The sequence below is a fragment of the Rhinolophus sinicus genome, linkage group LG05 (genome assembly GCF_036562045.2).
Source record: "Rhinolophus sinicus isolate RSC01 linkage group LG05, ASM3656204v1, whole genome shotgun sequence".
In the NCBI taxonomy this organism is placed as follows: Eukaryota; Metazoa; Chordata; class Mammalia; order Chiroptera; family Rhinolophidae; genus Rhinolophus; species Rhinolophus sinicus.
The window spans coordinates 120,607,704-120,627,953 of NC_133755.1; the positions used below are offsets into that span (position 1 = coordinate 120,607,704).

General features: G+C 38.7%; 1 protein-coding gene across 6 annotated transcripts in view; it reads right to left on the reverse strand.

The window, feature by feature from the left end:
• The window catches only part of SYNCRIP (synaptotagmin binding cytoplasmic RNA interacting protein), a 26,665-nt gene extending 7,165 nt beyond the window's left edge, over window positions 1-19,500 (reverse strand). For 4 of the 6 annotated variants that reach the window (XM_019743263.2, XM_019743264.2, XM_074333267.1 and 1 more), the window contains exons 1-10: window positions 18,935-19,500; window positions 17,429-17,588; window positions 16,582-16,700; window positions 16,349-16,456; window positions 13,847-13,960; window positions 13,571-13,747; window positions 4,654-4,789; window positions 3,502-3,707; window positions 980-1,129; window positions 577-698 (exon numbers count right to left, since the gene is read on the reverse strand). In XM_019743263.2, the coding sequence (XP_019598822.1) occupies window positions 577-698; window positions 980-1,129; window positions 3,502-3,707; window positions 4,654-4,789; window positions 13,571-13,747; window positions 13,847-13,960; window positions 16,349-16,456; window positions 16,582-16,700; window positions 17,429-17,576 (1,280 nt within the window). In that variant the 5' untranslated portion in view covers window positions 17,577-17,588; window positions 18,935-19,500. The remainder of the gene's footprint in view (window positions 1-576; window positions 699-979; window positions 1,130-3,501; window positions 3,708-4,653; window positions 4,790-13,570; window positions 13,748-13,846; window positions 13,961-16,348; window positions 16,457-16,581; window positions 16,701-17,428; window positions 17,589-18,934) is intronic. The other 2 variants (XM_019743267.2, XM_019743266.2) reach the window with 2 other exon arrangements.
• Between the last annotated feature and the right edge of the window lie 750 nt (window positions 19,501-20,250).

The window sequence follows — 20,250 nt, forward strand, 5'->3', positions numbered from 1 at the left end:
TTTACAGATGTTAAAAAAGATTCAACTAATCAATACAACACATTACATACTTGTTTTCTTACCTTAATAAACTATGTTGATGGCTTACATAACTATTCATTTTTCAAAACCTATGTCTAGTGTATGAAATCTTTGGGGTATCAAGAAACAATGTGTATTGGTAAAGCAGCCTCTCACTGGTACAAAGGAAGCTGAGTTTATCATAATTGGAGGTTTACTATGTCCTACCTCTGAGAAAAAACTCTCTACCCTTTAACCAAAAGTATTATTAAGACTTTTGGATAGCTAATACTTAAAAAACACATATTCGGCAGCACATTTTGTAAAATATAGTAGGAGCTATCCTAGATTTTCATTTATTACACAAAATTCCAATTATTTAGAATTATGAGTATTTTCGCATTATGGTCCAAGAGCTCAATAAACATTTCTAAACATTCTTAGCATTTCTCTGTGCCTCAAAGCTTTCAAGTCTCTGAAAGGTAAAGGCATTTTATGGATTTCACAGGTTTGAGCAACACCTGTTATTCACCAGTTAATCTACCAACATTAAAAATTTATACAACTTTCACTTACATTTGATTCTTTGCTGCTTGCCTCTGAGCTTTTCTTTCTTTCCTTTTCTGATCTGGTGGCTTAGCAAAAACAATTTCAATATTTTCTCCCTCCAAGTCCTTGCCATTCATTTCTTCCATAGCCTTAAAAAAATTGGTGTTAATTAATATGAGGCCATCAAAATAAATGATTCACTTAAAGATAAAAAATCATTTATCATTAATGTTGGAAAGATGAGATAAAATAGGAGTTGTTAGATTTTATTTAAAGATCCAGCTCTTCTTAGTTAGTTATGCAATTTGCTAAGGCCTATATAAGTTAGCTTGAGTAGATTATCTGACCCGAGTGTCCTTCAATTTTTTAAAACATCCTGATTCTAGAATGTTTAGTCTAATTCAGAGGCCTATAATTCCCCGTTATTTACCTTGACAGCACCATCGCGCTCATCAAAATGAATGAAAGCATAATCTTTTAGTTTCTTCACTCGTTCCAGTTTCCCAAACTGACTAAACGCCTTTTCTAAAATCTCTTCTGTTACAGTATTGGCAAGGTTGCGTACAAACAGCACTTTTACCTGAAATTTAAGAAAAAAAACAGAAACTCCCTGATATTTCCAAAGGGTTCAACTTCCAAAATGCAACCACCCACCCTGCAAAATTAACTTTACTTACAACTCATTAGAAAAATATCAGAAATAAAAAGATAGACCAAGTTTTCATTTGGGTAAATACCAAGAAGTGTGACTACTAGATCTAATGGGTAAAAAACCTGAACAGACATCTCACCAAAGAAGATATACAGGTAGCTGGCATACAGACATATGAAGAGATGCTCAACATCTTATGTCATTAGGAAAATGCAAATTAAAAGTGAGATGCCACTACTCCCCTATTAGAATGGCCAGAATCTAAAACACTAACATAACCATATGCTGAGGATATGGAGCAATAGGGGTATTGCTGGTAGGAATACAAAATGGTACAGCCAATTTGGAGAAATGTTTGGCAGCTACTTACAAAACTAAACATACTTTTACTATGTGATCCAGCAATTGCCATTTCTTGTTATTTACCCAAATGAACTGAAAACACATCCACACAAAAATCTGCGTGCAGATATTTATAGCAGCTTTGTTCTTAATTGCCAAAACTTGGAAGCAACCAAGACATCCTTTTGTAGATGAATGGATAAACTGTAGTATTCCCAGACAATGGAATATTATTCAGTGCTAAAAGAAATCAGCTATCAAGCCATGAAAAGACATGGAGGAACCTTAAATGCATATAACATATAAGTAAAAGAAAATTAGCTTAATCAGCTATATACTATGTGATTCCAACTATATGACATTTGGGGAAAGGGAAAACTATGGGGACAGTAAAAAATCAATAGTTCCAAGGGGTTTGAGAGGAAGAAGGATGAATAGGCAGATCAGGGAGGATTCTTAGGGGAGTGAAACTATTATATATGATACTATAATGGCAAACATTTGTCAAACCCACAGAATGTACAACACTAAGAGTGACTCCTCATATAAACTATGGGCTTTGAGTTATAATAATGTGTCAATGCAGGTTCACTGCATTTAACAAATGTACCTCTGGTGTAGATGCTGATCATGAAGGGAGGCTGTGTATGTGTGTGGGCAGGTGATACCATTTCCCAGAAAATAAAACCTAGCCGGACCATCAGCTCTAATGCGTCTTTTGGAGCAAAAATTAATATTAAGACCCGGTCTTATTTTAAAATATTAAAATAAGACCGGGTCTTATATAACACAACATAAGACCGGATCTTATATTAATTTTTGCTCCAAAAGACGCATTAGAGCTGATGGTCCGGCTAAGTCTTATTTTCGGGGAAACACAGTATACAAGAACTGTAGTTTCTGCTCAAAAAAAAAAAATTTAAAAGCCTATATGCTTAGTAGTTTTTATTAGTCATTATTTTGCCATCAAAATGGAGGTGGTTATTTCCTAACAATATGAATACCATACCCTTTGAGATAGCTGTTGAACATTTAACACTTAACATAGGTGATCAAAACTAATCAGGACCTGCTTTTAAAATCTTAGATAAAAAGGGGAAAGAGTATTCAAAATATTGTTAAGGGGAATTCTTTCAATCCTGAAAGCTCCTCAGAGTACAATTATAAAATGTGACTTTTTGGGCTAAGAAACATTATCACTTCCTCCTAAAATACACAAAATAGCATCCAAATTTCTTAAAGTGCTAACCCAATGAGAGCTTAACAGGCGAGAGAAAAATAGAATCTTAAGAATCTTCTGTGCTCAAGACCACTTATCCTTTCAGTCTTCACAGTTCTAGCATTTCACTCTTCTCTTGATTTAAGTGAATTTGTTGTATCTGCTAGCCTATAACCATTAAGGGGGATTCTTAAAAAACAAAGGATAGAATAACTTAACTGCAAATTGCACTACTGAGTAAAGTGTTGACTCAAGAGCTATTTGTTCTCATAGGATGTCTCAACTGACTGCTGAAGCAGGATACCTAATAATAGCAAAACCTTGTAACTGCAGCAGCTCTGCTCTGGCCAATACAGTTCACTATTTTTAGTAGAAGTTTTAACACAAAAACCATGTAAGCTAATGGCGCCATTCTCAAAAATTCACAGAAATTGCTTAGAATCCACACAAAAATGGAAGTGAACCATCTCCACAGCATGTAGGCTAACATCACCATGGGTATGACAGCTACCCAGTTATGGCCAAGTGTCCACGAATAAATTTTTGTATTCACTCTCCAAGCACATAGTACTATTTCTGGTGTGTGGCCTTAATAAAGAACATTTCTATCTTACTTTTAAAAATACGGTTTAAAAAAGTACACAATCTCTTTTATAAGTTCTTTTTTACCCCTCTAAATCCTTTCCCTTCCCCTTCCCTCCCATCAACCCCTTAAAAAATTTAACTTGACTGCCATTACCTTTGCCATAACCTCGGGATCAGGATCTTCTATGGGATCAGCCCATTCAACAGTTCCAACATTTCCCCAGACCTTGACTTTACCACTCATTAACCTGCGCCTTGCCTGAGCAGCTGTTTTGTGATCTTCATATTCGAGGAAGCAAAAACCTCTGTTTTTTTTCTTGTCGTCTGGTTGGTGGTATAAAATGACGTCTGTAAGACCCTCTGAAATTAAGCAACCATTCCAGGGAAATTAGATAAAATAAGCCAAGAACAAGTAGATCAAAAGGTTAATTTTTCTAATACTTGAGTATCAAAATAAAACATAATCACTTATCTTTACAAATTTACCTAATCTGTACTTTAAAGTGTTCCCAACACAGAAATTTCCATGAAAAGATATTTGTTTTAATTAGACCTAAGGACTATTCTGCTTCCATTAATGGTAGAGGCATAAAACCTTTACATTAACTGCTTTAAGAAAGTGGAAGTATAGGTCAGACAGGTTAAGTATTTTTATTATGCAAGTAAAAACAAAATTTTTAATGACACTTTTCTAGCCTCAGATATCAATAGCTTTATTTCAAATGAAATAGTATATTAGTTATTACAGAAGAATTTCAAATGTTCCTGGATACTAATAACAGGCTGATAATTTGCTCAATATTCTAGGCAGACAAAAACATTTTAATAAAAGCAGACTGTCATTTGGAAACTTAAAAAATGCTTTACAGTTCAAAGAAATTGCACCATATTAACAATGTATAATATCTGCTTATAGCAAGAGTACTTATTAATCCCATAATGTGGAAAAATCAAATCATTACATAACAAGCAATCCTACTAAGAATGTCAACTATCACCGAGAAATGCATACAAAGAAATACAATCTTCCAAATCAAGGGATACGCAACAGTGATTTTACAGACTGAATTCAAATCCCAGATGCATTCCTTACAAACTAACATTCAGCAAGTTAATTCCCAAAATCCTTTGTGCCTGTTTTTCTTAACTGAAAAATAAGTTACCTATCTCATATGGTTGAAGTGAGAGAGAATACAATGAGTCAATAAGTGTAGTGTTTAAAAATTGTGCTTGTTAGGTTTTAGAGAAGTAGGCAATTCACTTCAGTATTAAAAGATACACCTCCATCCAAATAAATCCAACTTACCTGTTACTTTGCTAAATTCTTCAAGAATCTGTTCCTTGGTTTTACTCTTAGGAATAGAGCCCACAAAAAGCCTATTATTGGCAACCGAGATGCAGACACCAATGTGTTTTCCAGAACGAATTTCATGATTATTATACTGAAAGGGGAAAAAGTACACCATGTTTTTGAAATACTTATAATATCCTACAAGTGATTATAGAAAGATATGTATATCCCACATACAAATGCAACACTGTTTCTCAAGAATTTATCCTTTTAAAAAATAGTTACCATTAAGGCACTGTACAAGGGAATTGTAATCTGAGACAGATACGAAGATTGTACTGATAAAACACACTAAACAAGTTTATGTATTAAATTAATGCAAAAAACTGTCAAGACCTTTAAATTTAGGAAACTTGATAAACTAGCAATCAGGTCTGGAGCAGACCTGATTCAAAATTCAAAATGGCTGATTCCAAATTACCTTAATTTCTACTTCAATCCATCCTGCCAACCAGTTATCCTCATGCAAGGAAAACTGATTCAAATACTAGCAAGCTTTCTTTCTGTTAACCAGCACCTAAATTTATTTTTCCATATCCCCTTAACCTCTTACACAAAGTTGCAATAAAGAATTTTCGGTTTCAAATACTCAAGTCTAAAAGGGAGAACCTTGTAGTCTGAATCCAACCCTACATTTTCGCGCATTTCATTTTCATGAAAACTGCAATAAAATTGGAGAAAAACAAGTAGATTATAGTGGAAGTATAGAAGTAACTATAAAACTACAGTAAAACACAAACTTAATCTTCATGTAACCATATCCTATAGAAGGGTGAAATACTGAAGAGGAAAAACACAATCTGTCAAAGTGACAAATCTACTGATCAGTATTTACAACATAAAACATATATTTAGTCAGAAAATTGATTCCTCCCTGTCCCTCTCTCCATCACAAGATATTCAAATTTAAACATAAAGCTCAAATACCCTTACTCCGGTTCAGAAATAGTTGTACTTTCTACCCCATTGACTCAGTTCACTCTATCCAAGTCTCTGGTCATCATGATCCCAGGATTTTCTATTCTCTATACTTATGCCAGAGACTTTTTTTTTTTTTAATGACAAATTTGCCTATTAAAAAAAAAAATCTCTCAAAAGCTTCCCATCACCAAAAAGATAAAGTTCAACTACTTGGACATTACTTAAGTCTGTCCTAAAAATCCCTATTACTTCCCTTGTCTCTCCATAACACCGTAATCTAAGCTATTTACATCATTCCTCAGTTTTCATACTGTTAAGTCTCTAAATAAAATGCTTTCCCTGAAACCTCCACCATCCAAACTCCTCTGCATACTTGTAGATTTGTGCTCAACCATCAAAATACTCTACAATCCCTAAATCCTATAAAGGTCAACAAAAACACACTTCTAATTTAACACAGAGCAATAGTTCTCAACAGGATTGATTTTGCCCCCAAAGGGGACATTTGATAACGTCTAGACATTTTTGGTTACCAACGAAGGGTGGGAGGCTTGCTGCTGGTATTTAGTGGGGAAGTGAAGGCCAGAGATGTTACTAAACTATAATTCACAGGGTAACAAAGAATTATGTTGTCTAAAACATCAATACTACTGTGTAGGGTTTCCGGGCGGGAATTCCCACCCGTTCTCGGGAAAAAATTTTTTTTCTCCCACTTTTCCATTCCAGAAATCCCGAGAAAAGTTGGTCGGGAAACAGGGAAAATCGGCTCCTTGAACTCAGGTGGTTGGTAGTACTGGCCGTCACTTTGTGGGAATGATTCATTGTGGAAAACAGAAAACAGTTTATATCTCAGGATTTGGGAACGGGAAAGTGAAAAAATTCCTGAGAACGGGCAGGAATCCCTGTCTGGAAACCCTAGTACTGAGGTTGAGAAATTGTGACTGTTTTCTCATAGGATTTATATTCTATTTACACCAAAAATCTCTTAAAACTTGAAATATACAGATTACCTGCAAACAGTAGAGCTATGGACGAATCCATCACTGCATGAGATTATATGGACAAGTAGACCACAACACCTGTTTCACAAATAAATAAACTAACGAATTGTTTTAAGATGTGCGTTTCCTAGATTTTTTTATAACCTAGCATCAAATAAATTAAGTGAAAGTCAATGGCTTTCTGTTTGGTCATCTATTCTGTAACTCCAGGAGTTGACAAAAACAATTAAAATATCAAAAAGAGAATGGAAGGTAATGCAAGTATTTTGATAAACAGGAGTTATTTTGAATTTGACAGGATGTGGTGTCATTTTCTCTTTTTGTGTTTTAATTTTCCAAATGTTCTAAAAGCAGGAGCTGTTTACTATAAGGAAATACCTGTTTAAAAAAAACTTGTAAAACATAAAATTCTTGGTAATACCACTTCCAGCAATATTAACAACGCTGCTTCAAAGTAGTAATGACTATTTCCATTATTATCTACAGCAAAGTTCTTCCTTTCTAACCCGTTATCACTAGCCCTGCGATGGTTAATCAAGGCAGGGTAGGTAGAAGGTATATTTAGGAGGGCTGTGATCTTTGAACAACATTAATAACACTGAAGATTTGGCAGGATTTATAAAGTAAACTGTAACTCTTCATCCCTATTTTACTTGAAACTATAGATAACCCTTAAGAAGTAAACTGGCTCTCCAATGAAAATAGCCATTAAAGGAGCAAAGTAGACTTTCTGAGCATATTATTCAAATAAAGCTAAAGTACCTAGAAATAAACATTTCTTGAAGCAATGCCCCATCTTCCATCTACAGATTAACCATGCACTTTCATATGTATATCTGAATTGCATAACATTCCTCACTCTTTAAAGGCCAATCTATCACCATAAATTAAAAAATAAACTCTGTATCCCAGCAGGTAGGTGGGTGACAGTGAGTTAGATGGTACAAGGGCATTACAAACATTGTCCTGAACTCTAATAGACATTCTCATTTACTGATAAACCCTAACTCTCAAGAGTTAGTATATCAGAATACTATCATTAGGTTTCAAAATTTGTAATAAGTGATGCTTTTTCAAACTCTAGGAAGGTGGGCACTGACGTTAACGAAATTTCAGAAATATACCGTATTTTGCTGTGTATAATGCACACTTTTGGTCCCAGATTTGTAAGGGAAAAATAAGGATGTGCATTATACATGGGTACCACTAATTCCGTTATCTATATAAATGTTTTTAATTCTTTTACTTATGCAATAACGACATCCATATGCAAAATAATACCCTGGGATACGATAATCTGTTTTGTTGAATTTACAATGAACTTGCAACGATGAAGAGTTCCTGGCCTTCTATGATGCGTAAGTATCATAAATTTGTTACCGGTACATAAAATTTTTTGTATCATAATATGTCAAAAAAACAAATGCTAAAATTCCTTTATAATACCAAAAACAAGCACTTGAATGTAAATAAAAAAAATTTTGAATTAAAAAATTAAAACGAAAGATTTTTTTTTGCCCCCTGAAAGTTTGGGCCAAATACGTAGGTGTGCATTATACATGGCAAAATACGTAGCTTTCAGATCCAGTACCACAGTGAGGTGACCATATAAAATAAAGATGAACTTTGAACATGAATCAATGCAGTTTCAGTATTTCAAACACCAAAACAGGAGTTGTACAGTCTGGAATATTTGTCATCTAGGCTCAAAATACCAAGTCACTTTTTCCTTCCCTCCTAGCCAATCACCAAATCCCCAGAAATGTAGTAATCTCAGATCTGGAATCTGATCCAGAAGTGGCTGCTCAGTCCTAACACTTCTTATAGCAGCAAAAACCATTACTTGCCAAGCCTGTCCACTTTATTTTTAAACATTTCTTAATTAAAAAGTGTTCTTTACATTTAAGTCAAAATTTACCTACCTAAAAATTCTACAATAAATCTATTTTCTCCCCCAAAATGACAGCACTTCATACACCTGCACACAATGCTCATGACTCAATTGTTCTCTATGCTTAGCTAATCATTCCTTCCCTGATATTAGCAAACTAAAGTACTTCTAAGAGTAACCAGTGACATCCATAATATTGCAGATGCAGAATGAGACTGAGGAGTCTACAATTAAGCTAGAGACTATTACTAATATTCCACTTCTAGATACCACGCCTCTATAACCTATAGTCCATGATTTTCTTAGCTTATTTGGCAACTACACCACACTGCTGACTCACACTACAGCTTACCTGTGATATTGTGTATACAACTTGTCTTTATCCCCTCCCTCTTAATTCCATCTTGCTGATGTGAACTATCTGTTCCAGGCTATCAAAATCTTTTCATATCCTATTATGTATGCCACCCGGGGCATTTATCACTACACCCACATTCAAGTCACCAAACATTTCAAGGGCAGTCCAACTATGCCCTCATTTGAATCATTGGTAAAAAATGGAATAGAACCTACCACATACCGCTACCTATCATTTCTCCCTTCAAAATCTTTAACCTCTCTCCTTTCTACTGCTGCCTCTGCGGGCCTTTATTCTCTTCATCCAAACATCCTTCATTATTCTACCATTTACATCATGCTACCCACACTAAAGCTCAACATTTTAATGGCACCAAGTTAGCCCAGCAGTCATGACTAATGCCTCTGGCACCGACTTTACACAAGTTTTATCTCTTCTTTCCACAAAACACTGTTTCAACTAGTCACCTATTTCCTTCAATGTCCTGCTCAACTCTTTTTATCACAAAGCCTTCTCTCACAACCCCAACCCAAAGCAATCTATCCCTTCATCTCTCCGTTACCCTTTGAACCACCTGCTTCCACTTTAATTGTAATTAGCCTCTCATGTCCTATAAAAGCTAAAGAGATGAATCAAATTACCTTGTATGCCCATAGTAAAAGTTTTCATGTTAAAAACAAACTAAATATTTGATAAATAGCTACTAAAATATTTTGTGGACCTACCTTGTCAGTTGCATTCATCAAAATGGCTGTACACATTACACTGGTGTATACAACCACTTTGGTGAACCATCAGTAGCTGTAAAATTAACTTTTAATGTGCAAATAGAGATCAACCATTCCAGTGTTTGTAACACAGGCACTATTAACATTTTCACTATATGGTATTCCACTATGGGACTCTATTGGGCATTGCAGCACCAGGGGTCCTAAGCTCCAATTCCAACAGCACACCACACAAATACACACATAAACACTTGCCTGACCTTCCTCCTGGTCTTCCTCCTGATGACAACATCAAACACTACATATGCTTCCAAATATCCTGGGGGGTGAGAGGGAAAGCTTCATCCCCCGTTCATCTACCATAATCCCTTTGACTGAAGGTAGCACAGAATAACTGCAAATGGAAGCTAGAGAAGTTTGAAGTAGCAAAATGGCTCTTGGCTAATATGGGAGTATTATAAATTCTTGTGTCAAATAATGGATTAGATGGCACTGGTCAGCCAGTCAGGTTATTTATCCAGCACCTACTACACAGGGCACTTTTGTAAACGTCGGAGAATACCGGGGAAAAAAGAGCTTACATTCTGATGGGGAGAGACAGAAGCAAATTATAAAGTCAAGAAATTCTAAGTACATCTAAGAATTCTATTTTATCATATTCAGGATACTGTCACAGGGCAGTTGGGTGCTGCTCAAAGTCAGAAAAGACCTTCTAAGATTGATAAGGCAGCAGCCATGATAACTGGTTGAAGTGTTAGAAAGCAGAAGAGCAGAAGGCAGCCTTGACATAGAACTGGTCACAGCTTAGGCGGAAAACAAAAAAGGCACAAAGTATGGATGGAAGGGTAATACAAAAGAGTAGGAGAGAGGTAATAAGAAACTTGATCAGATAGGGCCTCCTTTGGAAGGTATTAGAGCTTTCAGCATGGGAATGTTGTGATCTAATCTATGCTGCTGAATGGTAAGACTGTAAAGGAGCAATGGAGAGCAGTGAGAATGCTCTCGAATGGTACTTTAGAATGGTGGCAGCGGTGAAGATGGTAAAAAGTGGCTAGATGCCAAAAATATTTTGGCAGTAAAGACTGGACTTCCTGAGCTCCTTTTAACACTACCTAAACCACTACATAATTTAAAGATTCAGGCTATCAGGTGACATAACTTGTACTGCTGGCTTAATATGTTATGTCTGCTTAATAGGCACTCCTAAACAAACGTGGTAGGTATCAAACTAAAGCAGTATGACCTCAGGCAAGCCACCACCCAGCCTATTTACTCTTCTGCAGAATGAAAATAATTTCACTTACCTTGAAGAACAGATTGAGGTAGTATTTAAAGGTAATAATGTAGCACCTAGAACAGTTCCTGTACCTTAACAAGCACTCAAGTGGTAGGATTTACCTTTTCATAAATTTATATCCTGCTCTCCTAGATTATCACCATTTAGATTAATATTTTTGTTCCCCAAAATACAAGGTAAGTATTGGCTGAAAATAGTCATTTAAGAAGTTTGCAGTTGCTTCTAACTTCATGCCTCTTCTTCAGCTGTTAACATTAACCCATTTTTTTTTACAAGTAATTCAGATACATATCTAAAGTCTACAGCTTTTAATCTAGGGGGGAAATTAATGCCAATCACATCAAAAGGGACGAATACATAACCTATTTTAATAAAATATTCAAAGCACAGGAAAGAGATGGTGCTTCAATCTTGTCTGATCTATAAGAAATGCAAGAGCCATGTTCTCAACATTTGATTACCTACTAGAATGACAGTTCTATTAGCATATATAAAAATTCACCTTGGATAGAGTTGTAATTTGAGTAGACTCTCATGATATGACACAATTAGAGATAGTTTTCAAAATACGTTCCCTGAGGAATATATTTAGGAAAGGGGTACTCATTTTTTTTTAAAGAAATCTATTTTTCCAAGTAGCATACTTTCTAATGTTAATCCCTTAACCATTTACCATTTCCACAAATATAAAGCAGCAAAACATCAAAATCAACTTGAGATTTGTATTTCCCTAGAATGTTTCATTTCCTCAAAAGTCTAGTCTTTTCTTTTACTGTTGAATTAAGGCAAATCTCCCAATTCTACTTTCACCATAATCCTAGCCACAGTGAATCATCTTTTTAAAAAGCAATGATACGTTCAATTCATCCCATTTTATGTATACCACTACCACTAAGAATATCTTTAAGGACTCAAATCACAAACCCAGAAAAAAAAGTTTAAAAAGTTTAGGACAAGAGTTAGTCCTACACCAGTCAAAATGGCCACTTGGTGATCTATGGAAATTTTCTGTATTAAAGTTAAAAAACTTAACTATACGAATAAGACTATACACTAAGCCCACACTAATGCAATGTTGGATTCTACTATCTGCTAAACAGAGGCAATTGTCCACACTGAAACGTATTTCATAATGCATATCTACTGGAACTCAAAATCATCACATTACAACTGAATTATGTATCACCTTCCTCTAATGAAGTATCTTTACTAAAAAGTTTCTGGAAATCGTCTAGAAATAAGTTCTAGTTGAGGACCCCATAATTAGTGCATTTTGGTAGCAAAAATTAAGTAGCCTACAAATGTTGGTGTAATGATTCCTTTTAAAAATGTTAATACATAAATTACTTGTAATACTAAGTAACTATGTTTATTAAACAAAATTAAAACTTGATATAACCTAGTAAATGAAATGGGTCTGACATCACTGTCTAGATTCTGTACTAGCTTTTTATAGGTAAGATACCACCCTCACTGCCTTCACAATCATTCTACATGTCTGCATTAAAACTGCTGTTTTATTACTACCTGACAAAAATGTTCTATTCTTATAGATTAAACTGAATGATTTCTAAACTATCTTTCCAGGACCCTAAAAAGTCCTTAATTATATCTGCACTGCTTAAACTAAAATTTGGACAGCTCAATAGGGAGTGAATGGCTCCCTATAGAGCTATATCCCCTCTGAAATAGGAAGCATTCTTTAAAGAAGGGAAAAATTAGCCATGATTTAAAAAGTAAAGTAACTTTCTACTTTTGAGTAAATAATTCAGAAAAAGCTTATGTTTTATAGAAATATATATTCTCCCAAATAGCATACTTTCTAAATGTTAAGCCTTTACCATATCCAATTACACACACCAATGGGAGAGATTCAATATAAAAAGGAAAACAAAGTATACTTTTATTTTTCTCAAGGTTTCCCTTAATAGGCAATATATCTGATAGTGAGGGAAGGAAAAATAAAATTGAGGAGAAATCTGAGGATTGTAAGTTTACTTAGAATTACCCATAAAATATGTAAAGTAGATAAGGCAAGTTTAACAAGTAAGCAGCTGCCATAGTGAACCATTTACATTTCTTGGTTTGAAATTAACCCTCAGCATCAACTATAAAATGTAGAAATTTGAGTCACAAAATTTAGTGAAATTAGCTTGAAAGAGAGTTATATAACCCATAATTTGATATACTAAAATTATTTTATAAAAGTTGGGACAATAACTAGGTCCTCACCTAACATCTTGTATTTTTAAATCAAATATTGCCACTCACCACAAAGTCATTTGTTTCATTAACTAAAAATTTATCATCACAATGTCTTTGAAATATTTTTGAAAAGGGGATGGCCCAAATATGACCAGAAACTATGGAAGCCCTATCTACTAGTTACTTTCTTAAACCTTTTAACATTCCTATAAATTAAAAAAAAAAAAAAAAAACTAAGCCAGATACTTTAAAGAACCAATAACTAGGAATTCTGCCACACGATCCTGAGTTTGATCAACTAACTATACATGCAAAGAATACTGCTACAATGTATACACAGAAAATGTGAAAGGCAGTGCCTAACCAGCACAGCACTGGAAAAATGTTTGGTTAACCCTTAGGCATATTAAGAAAAATATCCTAGCCTTAATTAAAGATAGTGAATATGAAAACTGCGGGGAAAACACTTACCAGTTTAACAGCCTCCTGAGCTGCTTCTTTTGTACAAAAAGTGACAAACGCATAACCTCTATTGAGACCTGTGAGTGGATCCATCATTAGACGAAGATCCCATATAGGTCCAGCTTTCTCAAATAATGGAACAAGTTCATCCTCAAACAGATCTCTTGGGATCTTCCCCACAAATATCTGTAAATTAAATATGAAGTAAAAACCATGAAGAGTTTCTTTAGGAAACCAGACACATGTTCATTTACTACAAAAGGTACAAGTTTTTAGTTTCTTTACCTCAGTGCCAACAGAAGGCTGCTGACCTGAATAAACGGAATCTGGAGGTGGTCCCCCATACTTCCTCTGTCCAGTGGTTACATCAAGTGTGTAGCCTGTTCTTTCCAAGAGTGCCTTGAAAAATTCAAATGTCATTAATACATTTAACTCACAAGACCACATCCATGCATTTAGCAGTTAAAAATCATAATCAATCTTGTTCAAACCATTTATCTTAACATTCCCTACAAATAGGTTTCTAGTGTCTGTTTTAGAATTTCCACTTAAATATACACTTGTAATAGCCTTAATTTACAGTGAAAAATCCCAAGATCCTGTTCAAATTATCTGCTGGTCAAATTACTGAGTAGTGCTTAGCAAACAACAAAAAGCTAACACTGATTCATCAACAATTTTCAAAACATGGTGTAGCTATTCTGCTAACATCTCCTTAAAAAAAAAAAAAAGACTACACCTAATTTCGTTGGGTTTAATTCTCACCTGAAGAAGGAGCTAGATAAATTACCTCTCCTCCCAAGTCTGGATTTCTTGACCAATAAATTCCCTATATCCCCCTCTCCTAGGTACACATTGCCATTCTGGTACATTTCGCTAACCTTTATATAAATTACACTCCTCAAACGAAGTCCAGAAACTTAGGAGCTACAGGAAAAATAACCTTCTTCATTTGACATTCAAATACCATGCTTCACTGAACATGGATCATTAAAAAAAATTAAAGCAAAAATGACTTTGAAAAGTTTACGAAATTGCAACAATGTGATATGATTTCTACATTTTATCTCCCTGAAAGTGAAGTTAAAATTTACACAACTTCTAATCAGCATTTGGAGTTTCTCTTCATCCCTTATGATATGCAAAGCGCTAGAAGAAAGTAGTCCACCATTAGTCTAAGGAAAAACCCAAGAATTATTCCCCTACTCTGCCATCTCAAACCACAAAGCACACAGCCAGTGTTCTAAATAAAACTAATCTATAATAATAATTAGCTGATAAATTCTGAAATAAAAATGAACACCAGACACATGACAAAACTTAATCGAAGTGTTGTTCAATGATTTGGGGGGTCACCTCACTCTCTAAAAATGAAAATGACTAGACAAATTTTAAAAATTTTCTACTCAAAGAACATTATTTATGAAAAAATACTGTAAATGACAAAAACTCTATTCCTAAACTCTGTAACAAAAAGGCCAACAAAGCACTACATATTTTAACAGTCTTTTTCTGTTATACCCAAAGGTTTACAAAGTGTACAACACTAGGTTAGTAACAAAAATAAACGCAAATCTATTGCTATCATATAAACTAAACCATTAAATGGCTCATCTTCCCTTTTTCCCCCATGTAATCCCTATGCTTCTTTTACCTTAATCTTTATACGACCAAATAATACCTTTTAGTATGTCAATCCCTAAAAACAAAAAGGAAAAACTTATTCCTTCTGTCAAACCAGCTATAAAAATGTCTCTGCCTTCTTGCCACAATTTTAGTCACACTAACACTTTAAGCCACTCCCTTCCAAAGATAGAACTGAAAGTCACAGAAATTAAACTAAGTTTTTAACAAAATGTTAATAAGTCTCAAATATAGATTTAATTACAACTGAATAAAATTATGTAGTTCAAACACAATTCTTTCACAGCTAGACCTATGAAAGCCTCAAATTTATGAATGACATTAACAGCTAACTCCATATTCCAAGATTTACTCTTCCCATACCATTTTAAAATACCACCCAACACCTAAACTGTTCTTAATAACTGATTTTCTTAAACTATAACCCTTGGTTCAAGAGCACTGGCACATTGTATTAAGAGCACCAGGCTAAAACTAGCATGAGCACCATATTTTCTATGAACTAAAAACTACATAACTGAAAACCAACACAAAGATCAAAACGTAGTTGAATTTGAGGCCATTTACTGTTCTACATGACCTTAAAACCTTCCACTCACAGCCTCAGTTTCCTCATTTACATTTCCACACTGCTTTTAGAAATGAACGAATTAGTCTTAATAACCCATACTAATGGAGGGGGCAAATGGCACTGTTAAAATTCAAAATCCATTTGAGGGCTTGCAAGTCCACCCTAAGAAAAGCAGTCAATTGTTAAATGTACACTCTCCACCAGCATGGGGTGAACTGAACCCCTCGCATTTTGGTTCCACTGTCAGTAACCTGGACTTGTAGTTTTTCAAAAATCATCTCAAGTATGGTGAATGTATTTCTTTAAATCTTTTATTTAGAATAACAACAGCATAGATTTAACTTTAGTAGCTGGGTAACAAGAAAAACTTAAGAACAATGAATTACAAATAGTTAAAGGCAGGAACCTTTTCAAAAATATAATTAGAAATTATTAAAAAATTATCTCATGGTCATTAACTCTCAATATCTTTTAAAAAAAATTCACACCCAAGGAATATTTACCAAAACTAGAAATAGTTAAATAAACTTTAAAACTGAAGGGAGGGAAAAAAAAAGTTTTTTAAGTCATACCTTAATTTTTGCCTCATCTGGTCCTTTGCTAGAATCCGCTACTTTGGTCCCCTGTTTTTCTCTCTGCCTATAAGTCTTCATGACTCCACATAAAAAGGCACTTTTGTTCTGTAAAGGAATATTCCAATCATATTTAATAATTATTTCATCTGTATCTAATAAATCAAACTTAAACCATTTCAAAACTACTCAAGTTTTTTATTCTTTTTACATTGACATTACATTAACATTACCTGAACATGAGAGAGATCACTGTCTTTAAACTGCTGAAGAACTGCCAATGCACCGTCTTCATTGAATTCTTTTAAAGCTTCGATAGCTCTTTCATCTAAATCACTATGTGCAACCAGCCCTGGAGAAGAGAAAACTTAATTAGTTGTCAACCTTTAATATTTTTGGAAAGTTTTGTTTGTTTGTTTTAAAGAAAATACCACTGTTTGCCAATACAGGTACTTTTGTGCCAACTAAGAATTCTTCCATTCCTCTTACCATCTATATAATGAAAAACACACATACTTTGGGCATTCTGAACTGCACTGTAAACTAAATAAGGCCTTTCAACCACACTTACAATGAGTCAATTTCTCTTTTATCTCGTTCTGTGTCTAAGTCAGTTCTGAACACTAAGTATTTCTACAGTAAATACATAGGCTTACAAGTTCTAAAATCAACCAACAAAATACCAAGCATGACAAGTGAACCTCTGCTCCATTTCAAATAACCACTAGAAAAAGCAACAGCCACAGCAACACAGACTGCAAGTCTATAGTTACCAAAATATTTAACATGAATCCTACTATAAAAATACCCCCAAAAGTCACATGGCCTGCTCCCAACAGCTGTTGCTACCATCATATACTGATCCATCTGGCCAGCCAGCCTTGACCTCTTAACCCTTCTTTCTTCCCTCCCTCTATATACGGTACACCTTAACCTCTAGTTCACAACTATCACAACAAGGCAAAACAAAACTCCAGTTCCCACACTCATTGGAAACCACAAAAAGTTGCTATTTTAGCTCAAAGCCAGAAATCCAATAGAAAAATTTCATAATATAATTTTGCAAGTGTTAGTTCTTACCTGCAACGTAAATTTCATCTAGTTTTTCAGCAACTTTCTGTGGTAAACCAGCATCAAGTAATGTCTGAAAATTTTCTGAATGGATAACTGCAGAAGTAGTATCCATGGGCTCTTCAGTACCATTTCCATTAACATGTTCTGTAGCCATGTTTCCAGAGATCTGTTCAAACGCAATAAGCAAAATTAAACTAGGATCTTCAAAAAGGGTAGAGGACAATATGAGAGCCCCAATCTTTACTTTCTCTACCAATGTCTACACCAGCCAGCCTGCGCCTCCCTTTAAAGAAGCCTTACTTTAAAATCACTATCGCCTGACAAGCCTGATTTGGAGCGCGGGTCACTTAATGTTTTTCCTTAGCACCACCCCTGACTCACCTGCTAACACTCCCTAGGAAAAACCACATTACAAATGGAGCCCAATCAGCACGAGGACCAGCCAGCGTGCCACATGCAGCTGTGCCCATACAGAAAATGAGGTGTGTGTGGATAAAGCAAAGCTGGGCTTTTCCCTCTCAAAGGTAAACCCCCAAAGTGCGCGCTTTTCCCGCCTGCCGCTTATAGATCAGTAACAACAGCCAGCGAAGAACAAAGCGCTCATACAAGCTACCTTCCCACCACCCAATATCTCCACCCTTCACCCCCGCATCCCAAAGCCCGCCCCCGACTCCGCACCCAGAGAGGCAGCCTCACCGCTGCGGCCACCAGGAGCCCATTAGAAACACGTGCTCTGCGCCTTCAAATGTCCTACAACTTCCTCCAACGGAAACCCACCAAGTCCCAGGCCAAGACGACCGTCACCTGCTCCCAACATCAACCCGAAGCCACGGTCGGAGTTCCCGGAAAGCATCAGAAGCACAATCTCACCCCTCAACACTGAGGACGCGTCGGCGCCAGGCCACAGGCTCTCCCCGCCCCCCCAGCGCCGCCGTCTCCGCCGTGACACATGGCTCTCTCCGCCCCGGGCGCCGGCGACCCCCGGCCGCCCGCCTGCTCCGCCGAGACGTGAGCCGCGGCACTCGGTGCAAGCCCCCACCCCTCTCCCGTCCGTACAGTGACTGCAGCGCCGGGGCCAGCTGTCCCACCCGGGGGCCGGGGCCGGCAACCTGGCGGCGTGAGGGCGTTCCGCGAACTGCCCAACGCTGGCCAGACGCGGAGCACCACACAGCCCGCCGTACAACTGCGGGACAGGACCCGCTGCTCTCCGCCCACTCCCGCGCCGCGGCGACGGCCACGACAGCACCAACTCCGCCGCCGCTCGCGGGCCACGGGGCCGCCTCCTCCCTGGAGCACCGCAGACAAAGCCCGAACGGCGGCAGCACATGGAGAAAAGAAGGAAGTGGCGGTGCGGGCCGCGGCCTACTCCCAAGCCGCCCCAGTCAACGTGCTCCTCTCCCCCTTGGAATCCATTTTCCAGAAAAGCCGGTTTCTCCCCGCACCGCCCTCCCCCAGCTCCCTCCACAATGTCACGGAGCTCCCCTCCCAAACCCGGGTCCTGGCGGTCGTTACCTCCCCGTTGGGCTGCGGCGGAGGAATCCTGTCCGAGGAGATCGGGTTGCGGGAAACGCGTGCTCGCTGCTCCCTGTGTCCGGCGCGAGTGGAGCTGTTGTAAAATGGCGGCCGAAGCTCACGCCGCTGGCAGCAAACCCGATCCAGTTCCACTCGCCTCCGAGCGCGCTCCCGGTGCGCGCGCGCGCCCCCGCGTGACCCCCCCCTTCCCTCCCCTCCCCTCCCCTCCCTTCGCGCGTCCGCTTCTCACTCACTCCCTCAGCCCCTGCCCTCCTCCAGCTCCTCCTTCTCCCCCTACCACCACCACCACCACCAGCCTCCGTCCGCCTTCCTCTCTCGGCCTTTTTTCTTCCTCTCCTTACTCCTTTCCCCCACCGCTCTCACTCCTGTCCGCGGCCGCTCAGACACGAGTGGCCGCCTTTCCCTCCTCGCTTGCACGCTCACTCCTCAATCCCTCCCTCGTTCTCTCGGACGCGTCCCCCAGTCCCTGCCGAGTCGGCTCCTCTCTTTCTCTCTCCCGCGCTGACGTGACGACGTCGCCTACGACTGGGGACGCGCGCCTGCGGGCTCCGCCCTCGCGCCCCACCGCCACCCGTGCTCCTCACCCCCGGAGGGACGCGAGACCCCGCCCTTCCGCTCCGGCGGCGGCGGAGGGGCCGAGTGAATGAAAGGCCCGCCCCTTCCCCTCCCGACACTCCCCCTCCGTCTCCCCTCCAGGCGGGGCGGAGCGGGCCGGCTCATCGTGTCCCACTCGTTCTCCTTTGTCAGGAGACAGGCATCTCCCCACCCCACCCCCTCCACAGCACCACGCGCACGCCACCCCCACTGAGCTCCCACCGGCCCACCCCCGTCCCGGGCCGGCAGGGCACTGGGCGGGGGGACTCGGGACTCGACCGCAGTCCCCTGGAGGGCACCCACCAGTCCGTGCGCGCCCGGCCCCCGCCCCCGCCCCCAGCGCCGCCGCCGCGTAGCCGTTCCAGGCGGTGTCCACGCCGCCGCCGCCCCGCGCTCTCTTCGCTCGGGAAGCTGCAGGCGCACGTGTCCCCTGGGGCGGGGCGAGGCAGACAATGGGGCGGCGGTGAAGGGGAGCGGCACCGAGACCCGCGGACCTTTGGTCAGTCTGGCTGAGGGGACTCCAGAACGGGGGTCGTTCCCGGGAGAGCCGGTCTCCCTAGCTGGACAATGGGACCTCCGGGGGCCCCGCGCCGCTTCGCTTTCACGAGAACCTTGGGCAGAGGGAGGGGCATCCGAAGATCAGACGAGGAAACTCCGTCTGCTTTTGAGGGGAAACGGGGTTGGTTCCAGTGGAGCGAGGA